Raw genomic sequence first — 26,588 nt, 5'->3', positions numbered from 1 at the left:
TTTATTTTTTATTTTTTTTTAATTTTGGAATAGTGCAGCAAAAAGAATTAATATAGCATATTGAATTGTGTATTTTTTTTTCTTCCATACCTTTTTATCATTTGAAGGTGCATCAAAAATCTTAGCAACCATGTAATTTTCAAAATCACCCTTTAAATTGAATTCATTCAAATGAAGTAGAGAAATCCATTTTTTTCCTAATTTTTTTTTTCAAATCACATGGAATTCGTTCTCCAATATCAATTTTTTTACAATAATTTAAATAAGTTGTACTTTTCAGCAAAATATCTTGTAGATTCAATTAGGATTTTCTCGACATCTCAATCAAATATTACAAAATTTGTTTTGATAGTTGTATCAAAAACTTCAATTTGAATCATGTATCTGAAGTAGTTTGCAATTGTATATATATAGTGGTTATAGTGAGATAAATATATTATAAATATTTGGAGAGTATGTAGTTAATGTGAGTGCCTCTAACTTTGGGATAGAAAGATTTATTTTTGTTTCACATTTTGCATACCAAAATGATTTTGCTTGTGGTTTGACATTCCTTTCACAAAGTACGCATAAAATGTAATACCAACCTATTGTTGTATCAATATTACTTATTATTGCAATACCCTAACAGTTTACATCTTGCAATGAACTTTGAAATTAATATGTATTACTTTTTTAATGTAAATAATATGATGTATGATTATTTTTTTACGTAAATAATGAGTATAAATTGAAATGAATAACAAACATGTTTCGTAGGATCTCATTTGATGCATTTTATCTTTACTATTGTCTTCATAATATTTAAAGATAAATCCTCTTATGAAAATTTTTTTTTTGCATGTATTTTTTGTATTTCTTGTATAGGATCATGTTTTTTAGCATTCCTATCATTGAATTTTTTTAAAGAAAATATTAAGTTAATGGCATTTTGTGAGATAGTATATGATATTTATTAGACTTTTTTGTTATTATAAATTTTAGAAATATGCACTTCTCAATTATTTTAGCAACCTCAAGGACCTTAAGATTTATATATATTTTTGTTGCACTGGTCGATGAGAGAGAATTTGTCTACATAAATTGGATAGAACATTATTAATAGACAAACGCATATTGAATTGAAATTGGGGAAAAATGAAGACATGATTTCACGAGGATGAGATTTTCTAGAAATATTACCTATACGTGGGGAGGAAGAAGAGAGTTTGTAAGAGGGTAAGAGATTTTGCTATGATTTACACGTGGGAATGGTCAAACTTGGGTCATAATATGTAAGATAAGAACTGGCTTGAATTTTTCATAAGATTTGGTCTACTTTTAAAAGGTAGTTTATTTTATAGTGAATTAATTTTGGTCTAATGTGTCTAATTGTCAAGATCTCATATTTTATATAATAGTAAAAAAAAGTTACTATGATCTATTGGGTAACAGTAAAAAAAAACTTATTAAAAAGAGGTAAAAAATGTTAAATTTATATAATAGTAAAAATAAGTTACTATGATCTATTGGGTAATAGTGAAAAAAACTTAATGAAAACAGGTAAAAAAGGTTAAATGCAATATTAGAATGCTACGTGACAGGAAAGTAAAAAGAAGTTACTATGATCTATTGGGTAATTGTTAAAAAATAATAATAATAATAAAAAGAGGTAAAAAATGCTAAATTTATATAATAGTAAAAATGAGTTACTATGATCTATTAGGTAACGGTTAAAAAAACTTAATGAAAAAAGGTAAAAAATGTTAAATGTAATATTAGAGTGCCACATGGTAAAAAAGGTTAAATACAATATTAGAATGCCACGTGACATGACAGTAAAAAGAAGTTACTATGATCTATTGAGTAATTGTTAAAAAATAATAATAATAATAATAATAATAATAATAATAATAATAATAATAATAATAATAATAATAATAATAAGAGGTAAAAAATGCTAAATTTATATAATAGTAAAAATGAGTTACTATGGTCTATTAGGTAATGATTAAAAAAACTTAATGAAAAAAGGTAACAAATGTTAAATGTAATATTAGAGTGCCACGTGGCAGAACCTCATGCACTCTCACATGAGGTCTTTGCTTTTATATATATATTGATTGATGAGTTCATTATAAAAAGTAACAAAAACTAAACAAAATAATGAAATAAAGATGAAAAAAAACCTTAATACACAAAAATGCTAAAATCCTCAATTCATACATTATTGAAATTCATAGAAAAGAAAGCACACACCACATATAGATCATTATACAATCATCATTAAACCAAAACTCAAAAAAAAAAAAAAAAAAAAAACCCAAAACTCAATTTATTGTAGGAAAATAGTCAATATGTATTTCTTTAATGAAATATCAAGAGACTTACTTGAGAAAGAAGCTTTGGAGTCTAAAGAATGCAGATTGAATAGTCGTGTTGTTTTTCTTCTGCAAAGTCAATTGCCATTGACTAAATCCCCTCCACCCTATCACTGCACACCCTTGGTGTGATGGTCACTTCACAAGTATAAGCGCTTGTGGGGGTATGGGGGGCAAGGGCCGGGGTTCAAGTCTCTAAGAGAGAGCTTCACACACATATACACTTAGATTTGGCTAAAGTAAAATTTCTATTTTGTATCAAAAAAAAAAAAAAAAAAAAACCCTCCACCCTAGATGATAACTGCTTGATCCCTATAATCCAATTTGTGATTTACAACATGTTTAGCTTTTGTTTATTTTGAAAAGACCAATCTACTAAAGTCATATGCGAAGATTAAACAATCTTGAAAGGACAATGACAATGAGACTTTTACACTAAATAAACAATTATTGATTTCTCAGTTCTAGACTTCAAGCATCTTTTGGAAATCGACATACACAATAACACAACCTATAAAAGAAAATAGGAAGACAAAGAATCTCACGATCTTAACCCTACCGATTGTAAGTGAAGAAATGAAATTTTGAAAGTAACAAAAGATAGCTTGAACTCATACATGTCAAGGCCACTTAATGTGCGATGGATAGCCACTGGCTACAACAAAAGATTACAGGAGCAATAGGTTTCTTCCATTGGCTTGGTGTTTTAAAAAATTATGAGTATGGAAGAAAAATTTGAGAGTAGCAGTAGTTTAGGAAATTTAACTATTAAAGGTTTTTTTTTTTTTTTTTTTTAAGAGAAAGAAAGTTTTTTTAAGAGAGAAAGAAAGAGAATGGAGGCATATGGTCAAAGTTGAGAGGGGAAGGCAAAGCGTGAGAGAGTGGTTGGGGAGTCAAAGATTTAGAAAATCCTACATTAATCATTAAAGCAAAGTATTGATAACGTACATAATGTGAAAACAAAAAGGCAAAAACCAAAACGTCATTTTGAAGGCAAGCTGTGATTAATGCATCTACACAATCATAAAGGCAGAAACTTTTTAAATAACTAACGTAAAAACTTGCCATACCAAAAAAAAAAAAAAGCAAAAAAAAGAAAAAGACTAACAGGGGAGGGAGACTTTGTTTATGAGATGTTTGTATATAAATTCATAACCATAAAATAATAAGGATTCCCATAGAATAAAATAAAATAATAATGATTATAATAAATAAAAGATATGGAATTTTGTAATTTAGGCAACAGAAATGCTAGAATATTATCTATCTCGATCTCATCAATTATTAGTATCCCTTTTTATTAAAAAAAAAAAACTGAAACATTTGGTATACTAAAAGACACGAAGAAGAGAGAGAGTTGTGATGTAAACTCAGTCAATTAATGGGAGAGTTGGATGATTGTAGAGAAACTTTATAGGAGGTGCCACTTGGCAAAAGCTTAGACCCTCACATAATGAGGTCTCTGCTTTTATATATATATTGATTGATTTATATTTTTACAGATATAATTGTGTTTAGTTACTTTTGTATGGAAATTTGTATATAAGCCAAGGCATATATAGTGGTATACTTCATGCTTCATGTAGGAGAAAGATGAGGTCCATACATATATTCCTCTTATATGGCTTTTCACCTTTTTTTGTTTTTTAGATGCCAACCAGAGTGATCCTATAGATGGTAGATATATGTGAATTGATATTCTTATTCCTTAAGAGGGTCTGTAGACTATAGTTATTTGGGATATTTATGATCAGTGTATAGTTGGATAAAGATTGGCAGTGCGTTTTTTCTCAACAAAATAGAAAAAAAAAAGAAAAAAAAAGAAAAAAGAAAAGAAAAAAAAGAGTGGTTGTGTGTAAGACAAGCATATAAGATACTTGGAAAAAAATGGACTATTTTTACCCCTATATATATATATATTTAGGTTTAAAGCCAATAGATAAGGTCAATTTTCAAAGGGGAGCAACATAGAGTATGACTATAGATGAATACAAATCCTATGACTATAGTAGATATAATAAAATAGAGAAAAAAAATACATATAACCGACCCTAAAAAACCTATTGAGGATCCATGGCCGACCTTAAAACTTTTGGATTAAGACTTTTTGTTTGTTTGCTGTTGTTCTTGGGTTCAAGGTCAATAATTTCATCAAGCCTCTACAGTTTGCTTTCATTATAATTACACAAACAGTTCTACAATCAAGTGACGCGAGTGGTTTTATTCAGTGATAGTTATGGACTTCTCGCCTTAAAATTTTCCATGACCTATTAGCCACAACCAATCAAGAGCAACTCCTGCAAATATACCACCTAGAAGACACAACACAAGCAAATTACCCAAGGCATTTTGCTCAGGTCCCTACAAAACAAAAAAACCAAAGGAAATTTTTTTAGGAACCTATGGCAAATGTTAAATGTGCTACATGTTGTGAACAATGATATCAACTAACCTTGTAGCCTTTGGGTGCTACTGTGAGGATACAAACAGTGAGATAACCATTGGATAGTCCCAAGAAGGATATGAGCATGATCATCCATCCTTGGTCACCATATTTTGCTGTGAAGTAGAAAGCCGGGATGAGTAAGAACCGAGAAAGAGTTGCAATCAAAAGGCCCTTTCTGGATTCCACCTTAAGGCATTGCAAAAGAGGAATGTATCTTGATAGGAAATCCCAGACACTGTACATTGCAATAAGAACTAGTGGGTACCTGCAAACGCCACGAGCCTTGTAAAAATTCTATAGTTAAAAAAAATGACAATTTCATTTAAAAATAAAATAAAATACAGAACACTTCAAGTTATTAGGCCCCTAAAATAGATCATAACAAAAAGAATGCACAAAAATCACCATCAATGAACTAACTACTCTCACTTTGGGACAAACGAATACTTACCATGACCCCAACTGGTGTGTTCCTGTATTTTCATATAAGAAACCGGGGAAAATTGACAATGTCAGCACATATATCAGGAACAGGTCAATTGCATAATCAATGTTCTCAAAGAATAGTTGTTTATTGCTCAATCGTTCGTGGCGTTTAGCATTCCTATGTGCCTGTGAAAATTTTAAAAGCTTGTTAGTGATTTGAAATCTTATAATGTCCTTGAAACACCATGTATTATGAGAATAATGGGAGTGTTACAATACTTCTTGGTCTGCTTCCACTTGAATTCCAGCGGCAGCAAGGTCAGCTGATACTGTTTTTGATCCTTCAGATGCTGCCTTTGAGCGGTAGTACTTCACTATTGGCAGTTTAGGGAAGAAGAAGGCATAGAGAATAACACAGAGAAACTCAAAGAATGCTGAGATTGCTAGGAATAGCACTGCAAATGACAGTCATAAAACAAATTATTGCTGAGGAAAGTTCCTGAAATACATCGAAAACATTGTGGAGTCGAATTTTTGATTGCAGTGTGAGCCTAAAAAGTAGATGCCTACTAGTCCAGTTTATAAAAATAAACTTTCCTTTGCACTTATGATCACTATAGCATATGACAAAAGCATACTTATATAAATCACAAGAAAAGGACCAACTCAGAATATAAAACATCAGGCTCCAAGTAATTTAGCCTAGCAACTAACAAATATTTGAAGTAGAACAGGCAATTTTCTTTATTATTAGAGATTCGATCAATCTAGGGACACTATATTTTTCACAACTAGTTTGGCCTGTTTTGATTGATGCATAATAAAAGTGGGGTCAGTGGTGGACCTTAAAGAGAATATAGTTTAAAAAATTCACATACTAGCCCCCTTGCGAAGACCATTATCAGATTTCTCAAAGGCGGCTTTTGTGATTATTCTCATAACAGACGTTAGAGTCCCTGATGCAGCCAAACCAGCAAGGAAGGACTGCAGAACATACTAACAGTGTGTATTAATAGAGCAATTTGATAGCCTGAGGGAAAAAAGAAGAAGAAGAGATAGCAGGCTGATAGGCTAGTAACAGAGAGAAAGAACGTCAAAACACATTGAGCAGAAGAAACCTGAATGAGTTCTGGGTGCATGAAAGATAGGTCTCCAACCATTCCACCTTGAACATTAGCATCTGCTACTCCAAAGGAACCAACAATTGCACATATACCAATATAAGGACCAACTCCTCCTTTCCCAGATGTTGCTAAATCCAACTTTCACAGAAAAATGAATGTAAGGTCGAACCAAATATATTAGAAGCAATGATCAATGAATTGACATCAAACAAGTGTGAGGTAATTAATCTGATGATGCAATCCAAGATTGAGTTGGGCATATCACAAAGTATCACTGTATCAGCATTACTTACAACTATGAGCATCACAGTACTTGCAAAGAAGAGTGAGTATCCAAGCAAATTCCGCCATCTAGTATCAATCTTTGACTCATTGTAGGCTAGTAATGCCATTGTCACAAATGCAAATGGTTGATAAACGAGGGTAAGTACCCTTGAAGGGTGGTATAGCTTCAAAGAAAGAGGAAAATTTTATCAGACTAGTCAATCTAGAATCTTTTTCAATTTTTTCTATTATGTAGTAAGATATATAATTGTAACATTTATCTTCTAAGTAACTAAGCAAGTAATTCCCTTGCGCTGTTCAAGTTTGAGAAATCAATGAGGGTTAGTTCCTCCTTATACCATCTTGTGAACATGATAAGATGCTTCAAGTCTTCAACCACTATAGACACTAACCAACTAACAAGTATAGAAAATTAGTAATCAAGGAATTTGAACTCTTCCTCATTTTCTTTTTCTTTTCAGAATTGAAGAATATACTAATCTTACTCGTATGCATTGTTAAGGCTTGCCTAGCTTCCAGGATGGATAAGACAATCTTACTCCTATTCTACTAAGAATTAGGTTCCTACAGCAGACAATTTCAAACCTGTATTTTCTCTACAGATCATAGCCACTTCAACGAAATTGAAATTGCACCTTGTGCTGCAAAGTGACTTATTTGAATCACAACAAGGTCTTAGGCTAGATTTCATATTATTGGTTCAGAAAAACGTCAGATCACTTAACAGAAGGCAAATCTAGCTGTCTTCTGATTTTCATTGAGCTTTAAGAAGAAATGGCAAGTAACATCAATTATGAATAACTTACTGGGAACAACTTGTAGTAGTAATCTCCTATAGTCAGCATACTGTTCCATGACATCAGGGACCCCAGTCCAAGAATCCAGCAAACTGCCACTGCTTTATATCTTCCTTGCTTCTTACAGAAATTTTAAAATATTAGATATATATATATATATTTCAATTGGGTTGAGTGTGTGTGTGTGTCTATACACACACACACACATATATCTTTTCTAAAGAAATTCAACCAATGTAACAAAGACTAAGCACAAACCTGAAGTCTTGTTTGAGGCTCATTTTTAACACACACACACGCACACACACATATATATCCTTTCTAAAGAAATTCAACCAGTGTAACAAAGACTAAGCACAAACCTGAAGTCTTGTTTGAGGCTGATTTTTATCAACAATAGTCATTACTTCCCTATAAAATTAGAAAAACCATGTAAGGCATATTTCTCATGTAGTTGGAAATAATTGCAATATAAATGATACTGGAAATCGTCTACGGGAACCATGTCAAAGATACAAATAACAAAAATAAAAAATAAGCTTATTCAATACTGGTTACATGGAAATGAAACTATATCTAAATAAAATCAATCTGAACATTGTATTCTGGCTTGAACCTGGGACTTCTGTCACTGCTAGTGCTAACTGGAGGAACAGAAATGTGGAAAAAGATTATAGAAAAACAATAAGATGAAGTGAATCAAAAGTTGATTTTCTTGACTACACTAAAGATACTGTTGAACTTATTATCCAGAAGAAAAATATTAAATTAACATTTTGGCTAAATAAAGCTTGGCAAAAAAAAAAAAATGAAAACTTATGTTGTGAACTATAAATCGAATAGTGGTTATAAACCTTATCAAGAGTATTGAGGAAAAGAAATGAGCTTGTAATCACTGAGCGTGGAATTTTGAGAACAAAGGTTCTTTGCCTTTTAGTAAGATCTTCAGAGACTGTGTCAACGATGACAGACAGATGGCTTAAGTGAAAGCTAAATCATTTTGGTGGAGTTTGACTTCTTGAAAATTATAAATTAGTTGATGATGCCAGAACCATGTTTACTTTATCCAAGAACAACCATATAACATGGTCTTCATTAAAATTGGCGGGTTTTTAGTCGTATTTTATGGACTTGTTTAGTTTTAGGATTCCTAGGTACTTGTCTGCTTTCTTTATCATGTAGTGTATGTAGTTTTGGTTATTCCAAATGTAAAGTCAATAAGTTCAATAAATTTTTGAAGTAAACGGCTAGACGTAAGAAATAGAAAAAGATGTCCATGTGATATCAGCTTTCTCACCAGCTAAAGCTTTATTATTTAGTATTGCTTTACCCAACTGAACCAGATCTGGTGGTTTCAGTTCAGATTCATCTTCTAAGTTTGTGTTCATACTATTCTTATGTGAATCTATAGATACTTTTGTTTGTTTCCCGGGCAGAAAGTTTTTATTACAAAATTGGCTACCAAATCCTTAAGGATCAAAATTTTGAGGTTCTGAAATGTGTCATACTAACACATCAAAGTGACAAAATAAGTGCATATGCCATCTCTCTCTCTAATAAATTAAAATTGTTGCCCATGGATCTTTGCAATAAGTCAAAAAAAATTCTCTTGGTTGTCACCTCCATAATACCAAGCACATCAGAAAATGTATACAACAAGTGAACAATCGTGTGCATCTGATTGAGGGTACATGTAAACAAAACTTCAGATTTTCTAGAATCATGTGCGATGTGCAAATCCATGCCCAAGGGACATAATATAGATATATATATATATATATATATATATATATATATATATATATATATATATATAAACCTGAAACACTTGGTTCTTATATGGAAAACTAAATCAGAACCATCTTTTTCCTAACTTTTGACATGATATGTTTTGATTTGTGGATAGAAAAAATGCTATTAGTGGTGGATTTATATGAAAGTGATGGTGTTCCAATCACAAATTGTCACCTTTATAAATTATGAAAATGATAGTGAAAAATGTTGTGTCTTTAGAATCATTCAAACTAAATACTATCTCTATCTCTCTCTCTACATACACACACACACACACACACACACACACACACACACACATATATATATAACACACACACACACACACACACACACACACATATATATATATATATATATATATATATATATATTCTCTTGACAACAAATCTAACAAGAGAGCAAAGGGGTGTGTGTGTGTATGTTTTGGGTTATAAATTGACCCCAACTAATCATCAATATATATATATATATATATAAAAGCAAAGACCTCATGTGAGAGTGCATGAGGTCCTGCCATGTGGCACTCTAATATTATATTAAATTTTTTACCTTTTTTACATTAAGTTTTTTAACCGTTATTCAATAGATCATAGTAACTTCTTTTTACTGTCTTGCCATGTGGCATTCTAATATTGCATTTAACATTTTTTTACCTTTTTTTATTAAGTTTTTTAACCGTTACCCAATAGATCATAGTAACTTATTTTTACTATTATATAAATTTAGCATTTTTTATCTCTTTTTATTAAGTTTTTTTTTACTGTTACCCAATATATCATGGTAACTTCTTTTTACTATTATATAAAAATATATATAAAAGCAGAGACCTCATGTGAGAGTGCATAAGGTCCTGCCACGTGACACTCTAATATTACATTTAATTTTTTACCTTTTTTCATTAAGTTTTTTTAACTGTTACCCAATAGATCATAGTAACTTCTTTTTACTGTCCTGTTATGTGGCATTCTAATATTGCATTTAATATTTTTTACCTTTTTTCATTAAGTTTTTTTAACCGTTACCCAATAGATCATAGTCACTTATTTTTATTATTATATAAATTTAGTATTTTTTACATCTTTTTATTAAGTTTTTTTTACTGTTACCCAATAGATCATAGTAATTTCTTTTTACTATTATATAAAATATGGGTTGTTCTTGACAGTTAGACCCATTAGACCAAAATTAATTCACTATAAAATAAACTACCTTTTAAAAGTAGACCAAATTTTATGAAAACTCAAGCCAGTTCTTATCTTACATATTATGACCCAAGTTTGACCATTCCCACGTGTAAATCAAAGCAAAAACTCTTACTCTCTTACAAACTCTCTTCTTCCTCCCCCACGTATAGGTGATACTTCTAGAAAATCTCATCATCATGAAATCATGTCTTTATTTTTCCCCAATTTCAATTCAATATGCGTTTGTCTATTAATGATGTTCGATGCAATTTATGTAGACAAATTCTCTGTCATCGATCAGTGCAACAAAAATATATATAAATCTTAAGACCCTTGAGGTTGCTGAAATAATTGACAAGTGCATATTTCTAAAATTTATAACAACAAAAAAATCTAATAAATATCATATATTATCTCACAAAATGCCATTAATTTAATATTTTCTTTAAAAAAATTCAATGATAGGAATGGTAAAAAATGTGATCCTATACAAGAAATACCAAAAATACATGCAAAAAAAAAAAAAAAAAAATCATAGGAAGATTTATCTTTGAATATTATGAAGACAATAGTAAAGATAAAATGCATTGAATAAGATCCGACGAAACAGGTTTGTTAATCATTTCAATTTTTAGTCATTATTTACGTAAAAGAATAATCATACATCATATTATTTACATTGAAAAAATAATACATATTAATTTCAAAGTTCATTGCAAGATGTAAACTGCTAGGGTATTGCAATAATAAGTATAAATTATTGACAATTTTCGATATATCGTGAAACTAATTGTATCCTTAAAAATATTCAAATTTGAAATGACTTAGAGAGAGTTACGAATAAAGATGGGTATTATGCCAGTTAAAGGAGAAGAGGGCAAACAAAACAAAAATAGATCTTATGAAAGAAAAAAGTTTAACATACCCCTCTCAATCTCTTGTTAAAAAAAGAGGGGGGGGGGGGGGGAACAAACCTTTCAGTCATATTCCAAATAATACTACCCTGACAAATGCCCAGTCCTAAATATTAATAATAATCAATATCAATATCAATATATATATAAAAGCAGAGACCTCAAGTGAGAGAGTATGATATTCTGCCAAATGACACCCTTCTTTGGTAACTTAGCCATTCAGTTTTTTTATCTTTATTTTTTCTACTTCCATCTCATCATTTAACACTGCTACTCTACTTTTCTCTCAACTCTTCCACTTCCCCATTAATTCCACAGGTTATTCAGAATTCTAAATCATTTTTTTAGTTCTCTCAACTCTTCCACTTCCACGGTTACAAAATGCTCTCAGCAATCTCAATGATGATGCAAAGCATGTTGCATCATATTTACGAGCATGGAAATCTAAGCACGTCAGGTGTGAAGTTAACAAGGTTGCACACCGAATGGCACACAAGATTTAAGATTTAACAAATTAATTCTAGGAACAGAAATATTGGAGGCTACAGACTTTAGTTGATTTTGAAGAGAATTCAAATGCACTCAACAACTCCATAACACTACCCCTGTACAGATTTATTTAAACGAGTAGTGTTTTGAGAAGGAAATGGCAATAACAGAAAAGCAGTGAGGAGGGGGGAGGAGTCAATTTTCCCCTCTGCTGCCCAACCCATCATGTTAATTGTAAAATTGTTACTCCAAAACACACACACAGAAGCGCAGATAGGGAAGGGATGGAAATGATTTGAGTCATGAAATAAAAACTGAAAAATAGAAAGAAGGTGGAATTGTAACGATGGAAAGAATGTTGTTGAGCTACTATCATTAAGTTTCCCTTAACATCTACCGTCTATGAAGATGAGAAGAGAGACCAGAAGGCTCTGCTAATTAGAAATTAGATGAGCTCATCTAAAATTCATAAAATGTAAATCTTCTTTGTATAATGGTCTGTCTCTATATTAAGAACAAATGGAGAGAGAATATCCTAATACTCTCCTACAACTCCATGATATTTTGTTGGGTATGTTTTAAAATTTAAGCCCATGATATTTTGTTGTAAAGCGCAAGCCCATGCTCTAGAATTTTCCTTGGCTGGCACGGGAATTTTTGGCAGCAAACAAAATCCTCAATGTTAACGGATGCCTTAAGGGCTTTGGTTTATGATATATTATTTTTAAAAATTTATAAGAAAATAAAAAAGTAACTGCTTTCCATAAAATTTGGCATTAAAATTTTCCTAAATCTACTATATAGTTTACAATTTAGCCATGTTGGGTGTTTTGTTGAATTACACACACACACACACACACATATATAAATGGAAGTGACTTATGAAATCCCATAACAAGGGCAATAGCAAGGAATTCAAGCATATCCAAGTCAAGGAAGTCAATACCGTACCGGAGGCTGTACCGGTTTGGCCAGCGGTACGATATATTTCGGATACCGGTCAATACCGGTGTACCGTTTCGGGTTTACCGCTATTTTCATAAATAGATATATAAATACAATATTTTCTGGGTATAATATTTTATTTAAGCAAAATTTTCTTTGGACTAAAGAAAAATCAACTAATTTATTATTCTTTATTTGTCAAAAAATGATAATATAAATATTAAAAATGATGTAATGGCCTTATGGGTACATTAGTAAACAATGAATATATTAATGTATTAGCATTAAAAAAAAGAATATATTAATGTATAAAAAAAATGAAAAGCAAATAAATTCAGACTTATTCATTACAAATAACAATTTACAGAGTTGAAAACTTGGAATTAGTGGTTTTTCTTTAATGAGAGTAATTCTATAATTATGACAGTGCGCTAGTTGATGCCAGCTATTGTTTTTTTTTAAAAAGTGTTTGGTCTTATCTCTTTTCTTTGGTAAAAGAACCACAACTGAACTGACTACACAAAAGCTTCGGTAAAAGAACCACAACTCAAGAGGCCGTTCTAGAAAATTCCAAGTATAAATCGAAGGTAGCAATGGACTCAATCTTCAACTGTAATGGAGATGAGCGCTTTCTCAGCCCGTGGACAAGTGAGCAAAGCTAGAAAAAAAAAAAATACAAGATTAGAAGAATTTTTTTCACCATTATTCTCAAATTGAAGCAAAGAACAACAAAGAGTAGAAAAGGAAAGCGACTGTTAGCAACGAAGAAGAAGAAGTGCAGATTTGGTAAATTGGTTTTTTTTTTTTTTTACTTTAAATCTTATACCGGTCCGAAACCAATATATCGGCCGAAATCGCCGAAATCCACCGAAACAGCCGAAACAACCCGGTACACTCCGGTATCTAGAGCGATACGGATCAGGTCTGTTTCTGTACCGGTCCAGGCGCCGGCACGAAAAATTCCGGCCGTACCGGCCGGTACGGTACGGAATTGTCTCCCTTGATCCAAGTCCAATTATTCTCTCTCTACTCCTTCACCAAAATTGCCTAAGTATCATCACAATTGAATTTTCCCTTTGAAGTCAATCTTTTCTTTTATATCTTTCATTTTTATGTTCTTCATCAACTATCATATGTCAATATCTATGGTTTGTGACTGATATCCTTTTGCTGGTTTGGTTAGGATTTGGTTTACCTGTGATGAGAATGGGTGTTTGGGAATTGCAAATCTCTACAAAGTCCATAGATTTTTACACTTTTACTGGCAAACTTAGTAGATTTGGTTTTTAATGATAATAAGATTTCGTTTGTCTATTATTTTACACTTATACTAGCAAATTTCGTACATAAACTATGACTATTGTAACTAAGAATTATAGTATTGATAAATCCAATGAGTTATAAGATAATTTCCTACAAAATATTTAAAAGAGACCTCATAGGAAAAAATTTGAAGTTCTGCCAAGCGGCGCATTCTATATAAAGAGAATTGATATTTTCTCAAGTGCCACATCCAAGATAAGAATAAATTAATGATCCATTTGGATTGAGGATAAGGGAGGGGGAGTAGAGTAGATTTAACACAAAATTAGCTTATTTTTAGCCAACTCTACTCTACTCTACTCTCCTTCACTTCCCCTCCTTCCTCCCTCCATCCAAACATGCCATAAATATTGATTTTTTGTTCCATTTGATTCAATGTTTCAAAAATTTTCTAATTAAAAAAAAAATATTCTTTGTATCATTTGGTTCAATGTTTCAAGACTTTCCATCCCTTACACATACACACAACGCTCTTTAATTTGCATTTTAATTCATCATTTTTACTTCTTGCACTTCTACCCCTTTATATTTACCTACCTATAACCCTTCATGACATCCTACGTCAAATACACACAGACCAAAAACAATGTAATTTTCCTTCAATCTTTCAACTACACCTATCTAGCTCTAACATTGTGTCTCATCCAATCCTAACCTGTATGAGGTGACTACAACCAAGGAAGGGGGACTTGCATTTTATATTGAGCAACAACGACAATTACAATTTTTATGTTAATGTCGGATGTTGTGGATTTGTGAGTTTTGTAAATGATGTGATTAACTGTGGGTGTTTGAGATGTATATTTTGTTTTAGAATTAATGAGAAAGAGAAAGACATATTTTATATCAACTTTTATTCTATTGTATCCCTCTAAATTTTTTTTTTCTCATTGCTTCAATTGAATAATTATAATGGATATGAGTGTGCAATTTATTATTGTTGTTTTTAATGATGAACTCATTGCTAATAAATTTCTATAACAATTATGCTATTATAATTATACAACATTTTCTAAAACCATCTTACATAAAATATTACAACATTATCCGTGCATCGCATAGGTAATTTACTAGTGGTCTAATAGTAGTAGTACCTCATGAAAATAATAAATGTACAAACCAAAATATATATAAGCGAATAAAGATATTTTCCAAGCCAATTTGAATAAATTATCTCCAATTTATTCAGTAATAGATAAAACTATATATGTCTATTAAGACTATGATTATCTCCAGTTATATAATAGATTATATAACTAAGAATATGAGAGGATAGTTTTATTTAGAGGGATTTTTTCTAAATGATTATATTAAGACTGCAAAGAAGTCTTGCACACAATTAGCTAATGGTACAGCAGGTAGTGCAGCTGCTACTGATGCTAAGAGCATTAGACAGGCCACAAGGGCAGCAAGCAACGCAACATTTACTGATGAGGTGTGCACTACACAGGCAGTGAAGCTTGCATCAGAGAATAGAATTAGCTCAGCAGTCTTGGAATTGATTGAGTCTATGTCACATCATGAGTTCTTCATCCAGGAACGTTGAGACAGTTAATTCCACAAATCCAGGAGTTAGTTACTTGGACTTGCCATGTGTACAGCTTCTGGAAGTTTTCAAATAACAGATTTTGGCGCCAACTTGTAGAGTTAGTTATCTTACCTTTTTTATATAAACAGGGGATAGAGTAGATTATTATTCATTCGGTTCATTCCAATTTGTAATTCATTCACTCTCATTGTAATTCATTCTCTCAATCAATGAAATATCCCAATTCTATTTAGTCTCCCTGTTTTTCATGGTATCAGAGCCCTAGTGTGTGCTAGATTTGCTACAATTTTTCTTGCTTACCAAACAGAGATTACTTCAAGAAATTGAATCTTGAAGGTTTTCTTTTCTTTTTCTTCATTTCCATTCAAGCTCGTAAGAAGCATCAATGGCTTTTGTTGAAGGAAGTGAATTTGAACCTGTGCATAATCAATCCACGCAGCAAATTCCTCAATTCAACACAGAGTCTCATTCTCCCAATCGATTTTTCCTTAGTGCAAGTGAAAATCCAGGAAACATCTTAGTCACTCAACCATTGTTGGGGATGAAGAACTATCAATCTTGGTCTAGGGCTATGGTTCTAGCTCTAATTGCCAAGAAAAAGATAGATTCGTAAATGGTAAGATCGTTAAACCTGAGATTGAATCTCCTTTGTACGAAGATTGGGAAAGTTGCAATACAATGGTACTGTCTTGGTTGATTAACTCCATGCATGTTGATGTTTCAAGCAGTATTATGTACTATGAAACTGCGAGGGAGATGTGGCTTGAGTTGCAGCGTGTCTTTACACAGGGAAATGGACCAAAAATCTATAATCTCTAGCAAGAAATTTCACAAATTACTCAGGGACAATTATCGGTGACAGAGTATTACTCTAAGTTCAAGAAGCTTTAGGATCAACTGATTCATTATGAACCTCTACCAGTTTGCACATGTGGAGCAATGAATATCCTGAGCATTGCACACGAGAAATCTTATGTGATGATGTTTTTGATAGGGCTCAATGAGAGCTTTGAGACAATGAGGAGTCACATTCTCATGCTTGAGCCATTTCCTTCAATGAGCAAGGTGTATGCTCTTGTTCTCCAAGAAGAATCTCATAAAGGCATTGGTCATGGCTCTACCTTCACACCTAGGCCTGATTCAGTGGCAATGTATGCCAATGCGAAGGGGAATTTAGGTAATAGAGGTGGTCCTAAGAAGGAGAGACCTTTGTGTACTCATTGTAACATGCTTGGACACACTGTAGACAAGTGTTATAAGCTACACAAGTATCCACCAGGTTACAAACACAAAGGGAAGCCTAATTCCAATGCTAATCAAGTTTCATATCCTCAAGGTCAAGTTGTGGAAGTACCTTCTAATGCAGTTGCTCAGTGCCCTATTTTTAAAGCACAATGTGAGCAATTGTTGGCTCTTTTTAACTCTGGACATGATCAAGGTGCTAATCACCTTGTTGCAAGTGTTAGTACAAGTGTTGCGGTCTTTAGCATGCTATTTGGAGTTACTGGTGTACCTGCTGCACCTGTTGTGCCTTCCACAGCCTTGACATCCTCAGACAGTGCTCATTCCCCTTTTGTTGACACAATGTCAGGTAATCCTTTGATTCCTTCCTTGCAACATTCCATCTTTTCTGCTAAAACAGTTAATAGAAAAGCCTTTCAAGCCTTAGACTGGGTCATTGACACAGGGGCCACAGATCACATGATACATTCCATTGAATGTTTAACTACTATCACTTCTACCTTGAACACTTTTGTCAATTTACCTAATGGAGAAGTTGCTTCTGTTACTCATATTGGCATTGTGAAAATTTCTAAACATCTTGTACTTCACAATGTTCTTTGTGTTCCATCATTTAGCTTTAATCTCATTTCTGTCAGTCAATTAGCTATGCCCACTGCCTGTTGCCTCATTTTTCTTGGAACTTTATGTATTATTTAGGACCTTGCTCATTGGAGCACACTTGGTCTGGGTAGAGAAAGCAATAGGCTCTACTTACTTGGTAAGGGCTGTACTTCTACACCTGTCATTGTTGCTTCTGTAAATAGTTCACAAATTCCCATCTGGCACTACAGATTGGGTCACTTGCCCAATGCTAAATTGGCTTCAATAAACCAAGTGATGTTTCTAGTTTCATTCCTGTTGAGAACTTTGAGTGTGACATTCGTCCACTTGCAAAGCAAAAACGTTTACCCTTTAATAAAAGTTCACATTTGTCTCAATCTTGTTTTGAGCTGATTCATTGTGATTTGTGGGGACCTTTCTTGGTTTCCATTATTGATAATTGCAAATATTTTTTAACCATTGTTGATGACTACTCTAGATGCACTTGGGTATATTTGCACTATGGTGGAAACTCAATTTTCTAAGAAAATTAAAATCTTAAGGTCTGACAATGGGACTAAGTTCATTATGAAAGATTTTTTTGCTAAAAAAGGCATCTTGCATCATTTAAATTGTGTTGGAACCCCTCAACAAAATGCAATTGCTGAGAGGAAACACCAACACATCTTAAATGTGGCAAGAGCTCTCATGTTTCAATCCCATTTGCCTTTGCATTTGTGGGGTCATGCTATCCTAGCAGGTGTCTATTTGATCAATAGAATTCCCTCATCTACTTTGTCAAATCAAATTCCTTTTGAGCTATTATTTGGTCATTCCCCTAGCTATGCACATTTAAGAGTTTTTGGTTGCTTATGTTTTACTTATACCTTTTCTAATCATAGGTCTATATTTGCCCCTAGAGCTGTTAAATGTGTTTTTTTGGGATATCCTTTTGGGGGTCAAAGGATATAAGGTTCTGGATTTGTCCAACAATAGGGTGTTTCTCTTTAGGGATGTGGCTTTTCATGAGCATTCTTTCCCTTTTGCTTCTGTTTCACCCTTTATTGCAGATCATTTTCTTCACTCTGATGTTGCAGCCTCTTGTCCTACTGGCATTGATAACTTTGTTACTCCTATTAGCATCTCTGATCCATCTTCCTTGGAAGTTTCTGATTCTCCTTCTTCTTCTTTTCAGTTTACTCCTAATGCTTTACCTTCTTCCCAAATTCCTTCTTCTAGTCCTATACAGGTGCCTGTTCTTGATCTGGTGCCTTCTTCTCCTTCACCAGTTGCTTCAGTGCCTCCAATGCCTCTGAGAAAGTCTGCTAGAGATATCAGACCTCCTGCATATTTGCAGGACTATGCTTGTGCTACTATTGCAGCTGGTGCTCCTTATGACATTGGTCAATGTCTTACTTATTCTCATTTAGAGCCATGCTATCATTCTTGCTTGCTAGCAGTTAGGTCCAGCCCCAAAGAACCTGCCACTTTTTCCCAAGCTGTTCAAGATCCACTTTGGAGGGCTGCCATGGACAAAGAAATTCAAGCCCTTGACCTGAATCACACTTGGGTTGTGACTACCTTGCCTCCTGATAAAACCCCCATTGAGTTTACAAAGTCAAGCTTAACCCAGATGGGAGTGTTGAAAGATTCAAAACTAGGCTAGTTGCTAAAGGATACACTCAAAGGGAAGGGCTTGATTTCCTTGAAACTTTCTCTCCAGTTGCTAAAATTGTTTCAGTCCGAGTCTTGCTTGCTCTTGCTGCTACCAAGCAGTGGCCTTTACACCAATTAGACATTAATAATGCCTTTTTACACAGGGATTTGGATGAAGAAGTCTACATGACATTGCCCCCAGGTTTTCACAGTAAGGGGGAGTGTGTATCAGCCTCTTCTACTGTCCCTAAGGTGTGTAAATTGGTTAAGTCCCTTTATGGATTGAGGCAAGCTTCAAGGTAGTGGTACACTAAATTGTCAGCAACAATCAAGGAGCTTGGTTTTGTTCAATCACAAGCTAATAATTCTCTATTTGTCCATAGCAAAGGATCTTTGTTCACTGCTCTACTTGTATATGTTGGTGATATGGTAATCACTGGCAATGATCTCACTTGTGTTGCTTCTTTCAAATCTGTTTTGGATTCAAAGTTTGGTATTCAGGATTAAGGGTCACTCAAGTATTTCTTGGGTTTGGAAATTGCAAGAAACAAGAATGGCATCAGCTTTAGCCAAAGGAAGTATGCCTTGGAAGTCCTTGAGGAAACTGGTATGACAGGATGTAAACCAATCCAAAGCCCAATGGAACAGCAGATGAAGTTATCTAAGGGCAGTGGAGACTTGATTTCTAATCCAGGGCAGTACAGAAGGCTTATAGGCAAGCTTATGTACTTGACTTTGAGCAGGCCGGATATAACATATGCAATGCATAGGCTTAGCCAATTCTTGGCACAGCCTAGAGCACCACACATGAAAGCAGCCGCTAGAATCCTTCAATACATAAAAGGAACACCTGGTCAAGGAGTTTTCTTCCCCACTGAATTTGATCTACATCTGAAAGCATATTGTGATGCTGACTATTGTGTGTTCCTTGGAGATGCTTTAGTGTCTTGGAGATCTAAGAAACAAAGCCTTTTGTCTCGCTCCAGTGCAGAGGCTAAATACAGGGCCATGGCAACAACCACTTGTGAATTGACTTGGATTTTGCATTTGCTACAAGATTTACATGTCAACCATGCTAAGCCTACACTCTGATGTACTGTGACAACCAGGTAGCAATTCATATAGCAGCAAATCCAGTGTTTCATGAGAGATCAAAACACATAGAAGCTGACTACCATACTGTGAGGAATAGGATCCTTGATGGTACACTCAAAACCTTCTATGTTTCAACTAAAAACCAACTGGCAGACGTATTTACCAAAGCCTTGGGAGTGGAAAGTTTCTTAAGGTTGATAAAAAGGTTGGGAATTATCAATATTTTTGCTTCTAAGGTTGAATATCCTTATACTGATGTAAAGGATCAAAAGGCAAGAGATATACTCTTGAGGGGGAGTATTAAGACTGCAAAGAAGTCTTGCACACAATTAGCTAGTGGTATAGTAGGTAGTGCAGCTGCTACTGATGCTAAGAGCATTAGACAAGCCATGAGGGCAGCAAGCAACGTAGCATTTGCTGATGAGGTGTGCACTACTCAGGCAGTGAAGCTTGCATCATAGAACATAATTAGCTCAGCAGTCTTGGAATTGATTGAGTCTATGCCACATCATGAGTTCTTCATCCAGGAACGTTGAGACAGTTAATTCCACAAATCCAGGGGTTAGTTACTTGGACTTGCCACGTGTACAGCTTCTGGAAGTTTTCAAATAACAGATTTTGGCGCCAACTTGTAGAGTTAGTTATCTTACCTTTTGTATATAAACAGGGGATAGAGTAGATTATTATTCATTTGGTTCATTCCAATTTGTAATTCATTCACTCTCATTGTAATTCATTCTCTCAATCAATGAAATATTCCAATTCTATTTAGTCTCCCTGTTTTCCAGATCAAGAGAAATTTCATTCAAAACAGAACAATTGGAGAAAAATTTTCCCCAACTGTGCAAAGATAAATATTTTTATTTTCATATGTATATATATATATATATATGTGTGTGTGTGTGTGTCTTTGTGAATGTTACTTGTTAAGTAAAAGAACATATTTCGACGTGCATGGATTCCACCTGAAATATGAGATTTGCCACGTTTTTGAATAATTGCATGATGATACCATACATTTGCTGTAAAACTTTCCTGCAACGGATATGCCAGCGGGCCTCGAAATTTACCAATATCTGATATTTTCACGTGAATATTATATTTCACTAAATTATTTTTGGAAATGTCAACCATTACCCTTAGTTTAGTACGTTAGTTTAGGAATTATTTTTAGGAAACACGAGTAAGTTGTTTATGCAGTGTACGGATGTGCAAAAACATATTATTCACCTAGTGTAACTTTAAACAATTTATATATAGTTCAAGTTATATTTAATGTAATTTTAAGTAATTTTACATCACTCAATAGCTTCTTGTTGTTGGGTTCAAAGTCAATAATTTCATCAAGCCTCCACAATTTGCTTTCATTATAATTACACAAAAAAGTTCTAAAATCAAGTGAGGCGATTGGTTTATTCAGTAATAGCATTATGGACTTCTCGCCTTAGAAGCTTCCATGACCTATTATCCACAACCAATCAAGAGCAACTCCCGCAAATATACCACCTAGAAGACACAGCACAAGCAAATTACCCAAGGCATTTTGCTCAGGTCCCTACAAGACAAAAAACCGAAGGAAATTTTGTTAGGAGCCTATGGCAAATATATATATATATATATTTTTTTTAATACAAGATAGAATTTTTACTCTAACCTAATCTAAATGTATATGTGTGTGAAGCTCCCTCTTGGAGACTTGAACCCCGACTCTTACCTCTCACACCCCACAAGCACTTATTTTTATGAAATGACCATCGCACCAAGAGTGTGCGGTGGTCTATGACAAATATTAAATGTGCTACATGTTGTGAACAATGATATCAACTAACCTTGTAGCCTTTGGGTGCTACTGTGAGGACACAGACAGTGAGATAACCATTGGATAGTCCCAAGAAGGATACAAGCATGATCATCCATCCTTGGTCACCATATTTTGCTGTGAAGTAGAAAGCTGGGATGAGTAAGAACCGAGAAAGAGTTGCAATCATAAGGCTCCTTCTAGATTCCATCTTTAGGCATTGCAAAAGAGGAATGTATCTTGATAGGAAATCCCAGACACTGTACATTGCAATCAGAACTAGTGGGTACCTGCAAATGCCACGAGCCTTGTAAAAGTTCTGAAGTATTTTTTTTTTAGGGTCCGGTTAATGTGTGCTCTTTAGGGGCTCATTAAGCTATTTATTTATGGTAAAATTTTCTTGGAATTTGAAAAAGTTGTCAATACTTTTTCAATTTCCGAGAAATTTTTTTAAAAAAATGAATAATTATTGTGTGCCCTTAGGGCACACATTAGTAAAATTCTTTTTTTTTTTTTTAATATGATAATTTCATTTTTAAAAAAAAAACAGAAAAACTTCAACTTATAAGGCCCCTAAAACAGATCATTACAAAAAGAGTGCACAAAAATCACCATTAATAAACTTACTAATCTCACTTTGGGACAAACAAATACTTACCATGACCCCAACTGGTGTGTTCCTGTATTTTCATATAAGAAACCAGGGAAAATTGACAATGTCAGCACATATATCAGGAACAGGTCAATTGCATAATCAATGTTCTCAAAGAATAGTTGCTTATTGCTCAATCTTTCATGGTGTTTAGCATTCCCTTCTGCCCAGGGACGGAGCCAGGACTTGGAGTTAGGGGGGGCGACTTTGCTGCTAGCTGTGTGCGGTGACTCCGACCCTTGAGTCTATTTTTTTACTACTAAGAATTTTTGTTAAAAAATTTTTAAATGGCCAAGTAGTTTGTTCTGGGTAAAATATATTGATTGGACTTAATTTTTTTAGTTTTATTATATTGGTAATTTTTGTTGTTGAGCTAATTTTTTTGAGTTTTTATATTTTGTTTTAGATTTAATCTATTAATTTTTTATGTCCTTTAAAAGGTGAAAAATGCTAAAACTACAAAATTTTTACAAATTGCTAATGTGATAAGTGGTTATTGATATATAAAAAGTTATGCAAGTGTACGAACTAATAAGAATTTGCTACCTTAATAGTTTGTATAAACATTGTAAAAACGTTTTTGGCTATAAGATTACTCTCAAAAGAATTAATGACATTATTAAGGGGGGCAAAGTATAATTTTATTGAACAAAATTGTTAAACTTAGTACCTATTAATATAATAATATTTTTATAAAAAAAATTAGGGGGGCCATTGCCCCCCCTAGTCCAATAACAGCTCCGCCCATGCTTCTGCCTGTGAAATTTTTATAAGCTTGTTAGTGATTTGAAATCTTATAATGTCCTTGAAACACCATGCATTACGAGAATAATGGGAGTGTTACAATACTTCTTGGTCTGCTTCCACTTGGATTCCAGCGGCAGCAAGGTCAGCTGATACTGTTTTTGATCCTTCAGACGCTGCCTTTGACCGGTAGTACTTCACTATTGGCAGTTTAGGGAAGAAATAGGCATAGAGAATAACACAGAGAAACTCAAAGAACGCTGAGATTGCTAGGAATAACACTGCAAATGACATTCAAAAAGCAAATTATCGCTGAGGAAAGTTCCTAAAATACATTTAAAACATTGCGGAGTCAAATGTTTGCTTGCAGTGTGAACCTAAGTAGTAGTTGCTTACTAGTCCAGTACATTATCCTCTGCACTTATGATCACTGTAGCATATGAGAATTGCATACTTATATAAACCACAAGAAAAGGACCAATTCAGAATATAAAACATCAGGCTTCAAGTAATTCAGCACAGAACTAACAATTATTTGAAATAGAACCTGCAATTTTCTCTATTATGAAAGAAACTAAGTCTAGGGACATAATATTTTTCACAATTGCCTTGGCCTGTTCTGATTAGTGCATAATAAAAGTAAAATCAGTGGTGGATCTTTAAAAAATGTAGTTTAAAAAATTCACATACTAGCCCCCTTGCGAAGACCATTTTCAGATTTCTCAAAGGCAGCTTTTGTTACTATTCTCATAACTGATGTTAGAGTCCCTGATGCAGCCAAGCCAGCAAGGAAGGACTGCAGAACATAGTAACAGTGTGTATTAAGATAGCAATTTGATAGCCTGAGGGAAAAAAGAATAAGAAGAAAACGGAAAGAACGTCAAAAAACATTGAGCAGAAGAAACCTGAATGAGTTCTGGGTGCATGAAAGATAGGTCTCCAATCATTCCACCTTCAACATTGGCATCTGCTACTCCAAAGCAACCAACAATTGCACATATACCAATATAAGGACCAACTCCTCCTTTCCCAGATGTTGCTAAATCCAACTTTCACAGAAAAATGAATGGAGGGTGGAACCAAATTTATTAGAAGCAATAATCAGTGAATTGACATAAAAAAAGATTGAAGTAAATAATCTGATGATGCCATCCAAGACTGAGTTGGGCATATCACAAAGTATCACTGTATAGCATTACTTACAACTATGAGCATCACAGTACTTGCAAAGAAGAGAGAGTATCCGATCAAATTCCGCAATCTAGTGTCAATCTTTGACTCATTGTAGGCTAGTACTGCCATTGTCACAATTGCAAAAGGTTCATAGACGAGGGTAAGTACCCTTGAAGGGTGGTATAGCTTCAAAGAAAGAGGAAAATTTTATCAGTCTTTTCAATCTTGAAATTTTTACACTATGTTCTAATGTGTAGTAAGATATAGAATTGTAACATTTATCCAAGTAACTCAGCAAGTAATTCCCTTGCACTGTTCAAGTTTGAGATATCATCATATCAATGAGGGTCGGTTCCCTTCTACTATCTTCTGAACATGGAAAGATGCTTCAACTACTATAGACACTAACCAACTAACAGGTATAGCAAATTAGTAATCAAGGAGTTTGAACTCTTCCTCATTTTCTTTTTCTTTTTAGAATTGAAGAATATACTAATCTTACTCGTGTGCATTGTTAAGGCTTGCCTTCCAGAATGGATAAGACAATCTTACTCCTATTCTACTAAGAATTAGGTTCCTACAGCAGGCAATTTTACACCTGCCTTTTATCTACAATGTCATAGCCACTTGAATGAAATAGAAATTGCACCAGGTGCTGCCAAGTGACTTATTTGAATCCCAACAATGTCTTAGACTAGATTTCATATTCTTGGGTCAGAAAAACGTCAATGATCACTTAAGAAAAGGCAAATCTAGCTGTCTACTGATTTTCATTGGACTTAAAGAAGAACTGGCAAGTAACATGAGTTATGAATAGCTTACTGGGAACAACTTATAGTAGTAATCTCCTATAGTCAGCATACTGTTCCATGACATAAGGGACCCCAGTCCAAGAATCCAGCAAACTGCCACTGCTTTATATTTTCCCTGCTTCTTACAATTTTTAAAATATTAGATATACATTTCAATTGGGTTGAATATATGTATGTGTGTGTGTGTGTCTATATATATATATCTATCTATCTTCTTCTTAAAAGAAATTCAACCAATGTAGCAGAGACTAAGCACAAACCTCAAGACTAAGCTCACTTTTATCAACAATAGTCATTACTTCCCTATAAAATTAGAAAAACAATGTAAGGCATATTTCTCATGAGAAGTCTACAAATTTTGACTCCCTTAGTTGGAAATAATTGCAAAATAACTGATACTGGAAATGGTCTACGGGAACCATATTAAAGATACAAATAACAAAAATAAAAAATAAGCTTATTTCTTACTGGTAACATAGAAATGAAATTATATCTAAATAAAATCAGTCTGAAAGTTATATTCTGGCTTGAACCTGGGATTTCAGTCACTGCTAGTGCTAACTAGACGAACACAAATGTGGAAAAAGAGTAAAGAAAAACAATAAGATGCAGTTTTAATAATGGACCCCATGAATCAAAAGTTGACTTTCTTAACTACACTAAACATAGTATTGAACTTGTCCAGAAGAAAAATATTTAAACTAATATTATGGCTAAATAAAACTTGGCAAAAAAATGAAAACTTATGTTGTAAACTATAAATCGAATGGTAGTTAGAAACCTTATCAAGTGTATTGTGGAAAAGAAATGAACTTGTAAGTTGTAATCACTGAGCGTGGAATTTTAAGAAAGATCTTCATAGACTGGTTGTCAACGATGACAGACAGATAGCTTAAGTGAAAGCTAAATCATCTTGGTGGAGTTTAACTTCTTGAGAATTATAAATTAGTTTATGATGCCAGAACCATGTTTATTTATCCAAGAACAAATGAACAATTATAGAACGTGGTCTGGCGTGTTTTTTACTCTTTTTTTCTGGACTGGTTTAGTTTTATGATTCCTAGGTACTTGTCTGTAGACTTTATCATGTAGTGTATGTAGTTTTAACTACGAAATTGGCTACCAGATCCTAAAGGATCAACATTTTGAGGCTCTGGAATGTGTCATACTGACACATCAAAGTGACAAAATAAGT

General features: G+C 33.5%; 3 protein-coding genes across 3 annotated transcripts; 1 reads left to right on the top strand and 2 right to left on the bottom strand.

Moving 5' to 3' along the window:
* Positions 1-4,442: 4,442 nt before the first annotated feature.
* On the bottom strand, positions 4,443-8,401 carry LOC142637071 (equilibrative nucleotide transporter 3-like). Its single transcript, XM_075811361.1, has 10 exons — positions 8,293-8,401; positions 7,801-7,849; positions 7,448-7,555; positions 6,650-6,805; positions 6,351-6,494; positions 6,111-6,216; positions 5,512-5,687; positions 5,258-5,418; positions 4,813-5,071; positions 4,443-4,721 (listed from the first exon to the last, which is right to left on the bottom strand). The coding sequence occupies exons 2-10, from the start codon at positions 7,840-7,842 to the stop codon at positions 4,611-4,613; spliced, it is 1,263 nt and encodes a 420-aa protein (XP_075667476.1). The 5' UTR covers positions 7,843-7,849; positions 8,293-8,401; the 3' UTR covers positions 4,443-4,610.
* An 8,177-nt stretch (positions 8,402-16,578) lies between these two features.
* Positions 16,579-19,626, top strand: LOC142635805 (uncharacterized). Its single transcript, XM_075809886.1, has 4 exons — positions 16,579-17,569; positions 18,366-19,124; positions 19,205-19,418; positions 19,503-19,626. The coding sequence occupies exons 1-4, from the start codon at positions 16,579-16,581 to the stop codon at positions 19,624-19,626; spliced, it is 2,088 nt and encodes a 695-aa protein (XP_075666001.1).
* A 1,919-nt stretch (positions 19,627-21,545) lies between these two features.
* LOC142635803 (equilibrative nucleotide transporter 3-like) lies at positions 21,546-25,689 on the bottom strand. The gene is made up of 9 exons (XM_075809885.1): positions 25,654-25,689; positions 25,404-25,508; positions 24,612-24,767; positions 24,314-24,457; positions 24,099-24,204; positions 23,516-23,689; positions 22,671-22,833; positions 22,044-22,302; positions 21,546-21,769 (listed from the first exon to the last, which is right to left on the bottom strand). The coding sequence occupies exons 1-9, from the start codon at positions 25,687-25,689 to the stop codon at positions 21,659-21,661; spliced, it is 1,254 nt and encodes a 417-aa protein (XP_075666000.1). The 3' UTR covers positions 21,546-21,658.
* Positions 25,690-26,588: the final 899 nt, after the last annotated feature.

The sequence above is a fragment of the Castanea sativa genome, chromosome 5, assembly GCF_040712315.1.
Source record: "Castanea sativa cultivar Marrone di Chiusa Pesio chromosome 5, ASM4071231v1".
In the NCBI taxonomy this organism is placed as follows: domain Eukaryota; kingdom Viridiplantae; phylum Streptophyta; class Magnoliopsida; order Fagales; family Fagaceae; genus Castanea; species Castanea sativa.
The sequence above is the reverse complement of the archived record's forward strand: the minus strand, read 5'-3'. Positions and strand labels throughout refer to the sequence as shown.

Coding starts and splice junctions, on each gene's coding strand:
- LOC142637071 (XM_075811361.1), bottom strand. CDS start 7,842: ATGACTATTGTTGATAAAAATCAGCCTCAAACAAGACTTCAG. Junction 6,495..6,649: donor GTACTGTGATGCTCATAGTT/GTAAGTAATGCT, acceptor TTTCTGTGAAAG/TTGGATTTAGCAACATCTGG. Junction 6,217..6,350: donor TGCACCCAGAACTCATTCAG/GTTTCTTCTGCT, acceptor TATGTTCTGCAG/TCCTTCCTTGCTGGTTTGGC.
- LOC142635805 (XM_075809886.1), top strand. CDS start 16,579: ATGAATATCCTGAGCATTGCACACGAGAAATCTTATGTGATGATGTTT. Junction 17,570..18,365: donor CATTTTTCTTGGAACTTTAT/GTATTATTTAGG, acceptor TTCTAATCATAG/GTCTATATTTGCCCCTAGAG. Junction 19,125..19,204: donor GTTGAAAGATTCAAAACTAG/GCTAGTTGCTAA, acceptor AAATTGTTTCAG/TCCGAGTCTTGCTTGCTCTT.
- LOC142635803 (XM_075809885.1), bottom strand. CDS start 25,689: ATGACTATTGTTGATAAAAGTGAGCTTAGTCTTGAG. Junction 22,834..23,515: donor CCAAGTGGAAGCAGACCAAG/AAGTATTGTAAC, acceptor GGCTCCGTCCCT/GGGCAGAAGGGAATGCTAAA. Junction 22,303..22,670: donor ACACACCAGTTGGGGTCATG/GTAAGTATTTGT, acceptor TGGCATTTGCAG/GTACCCACTAGTTCTGATTG.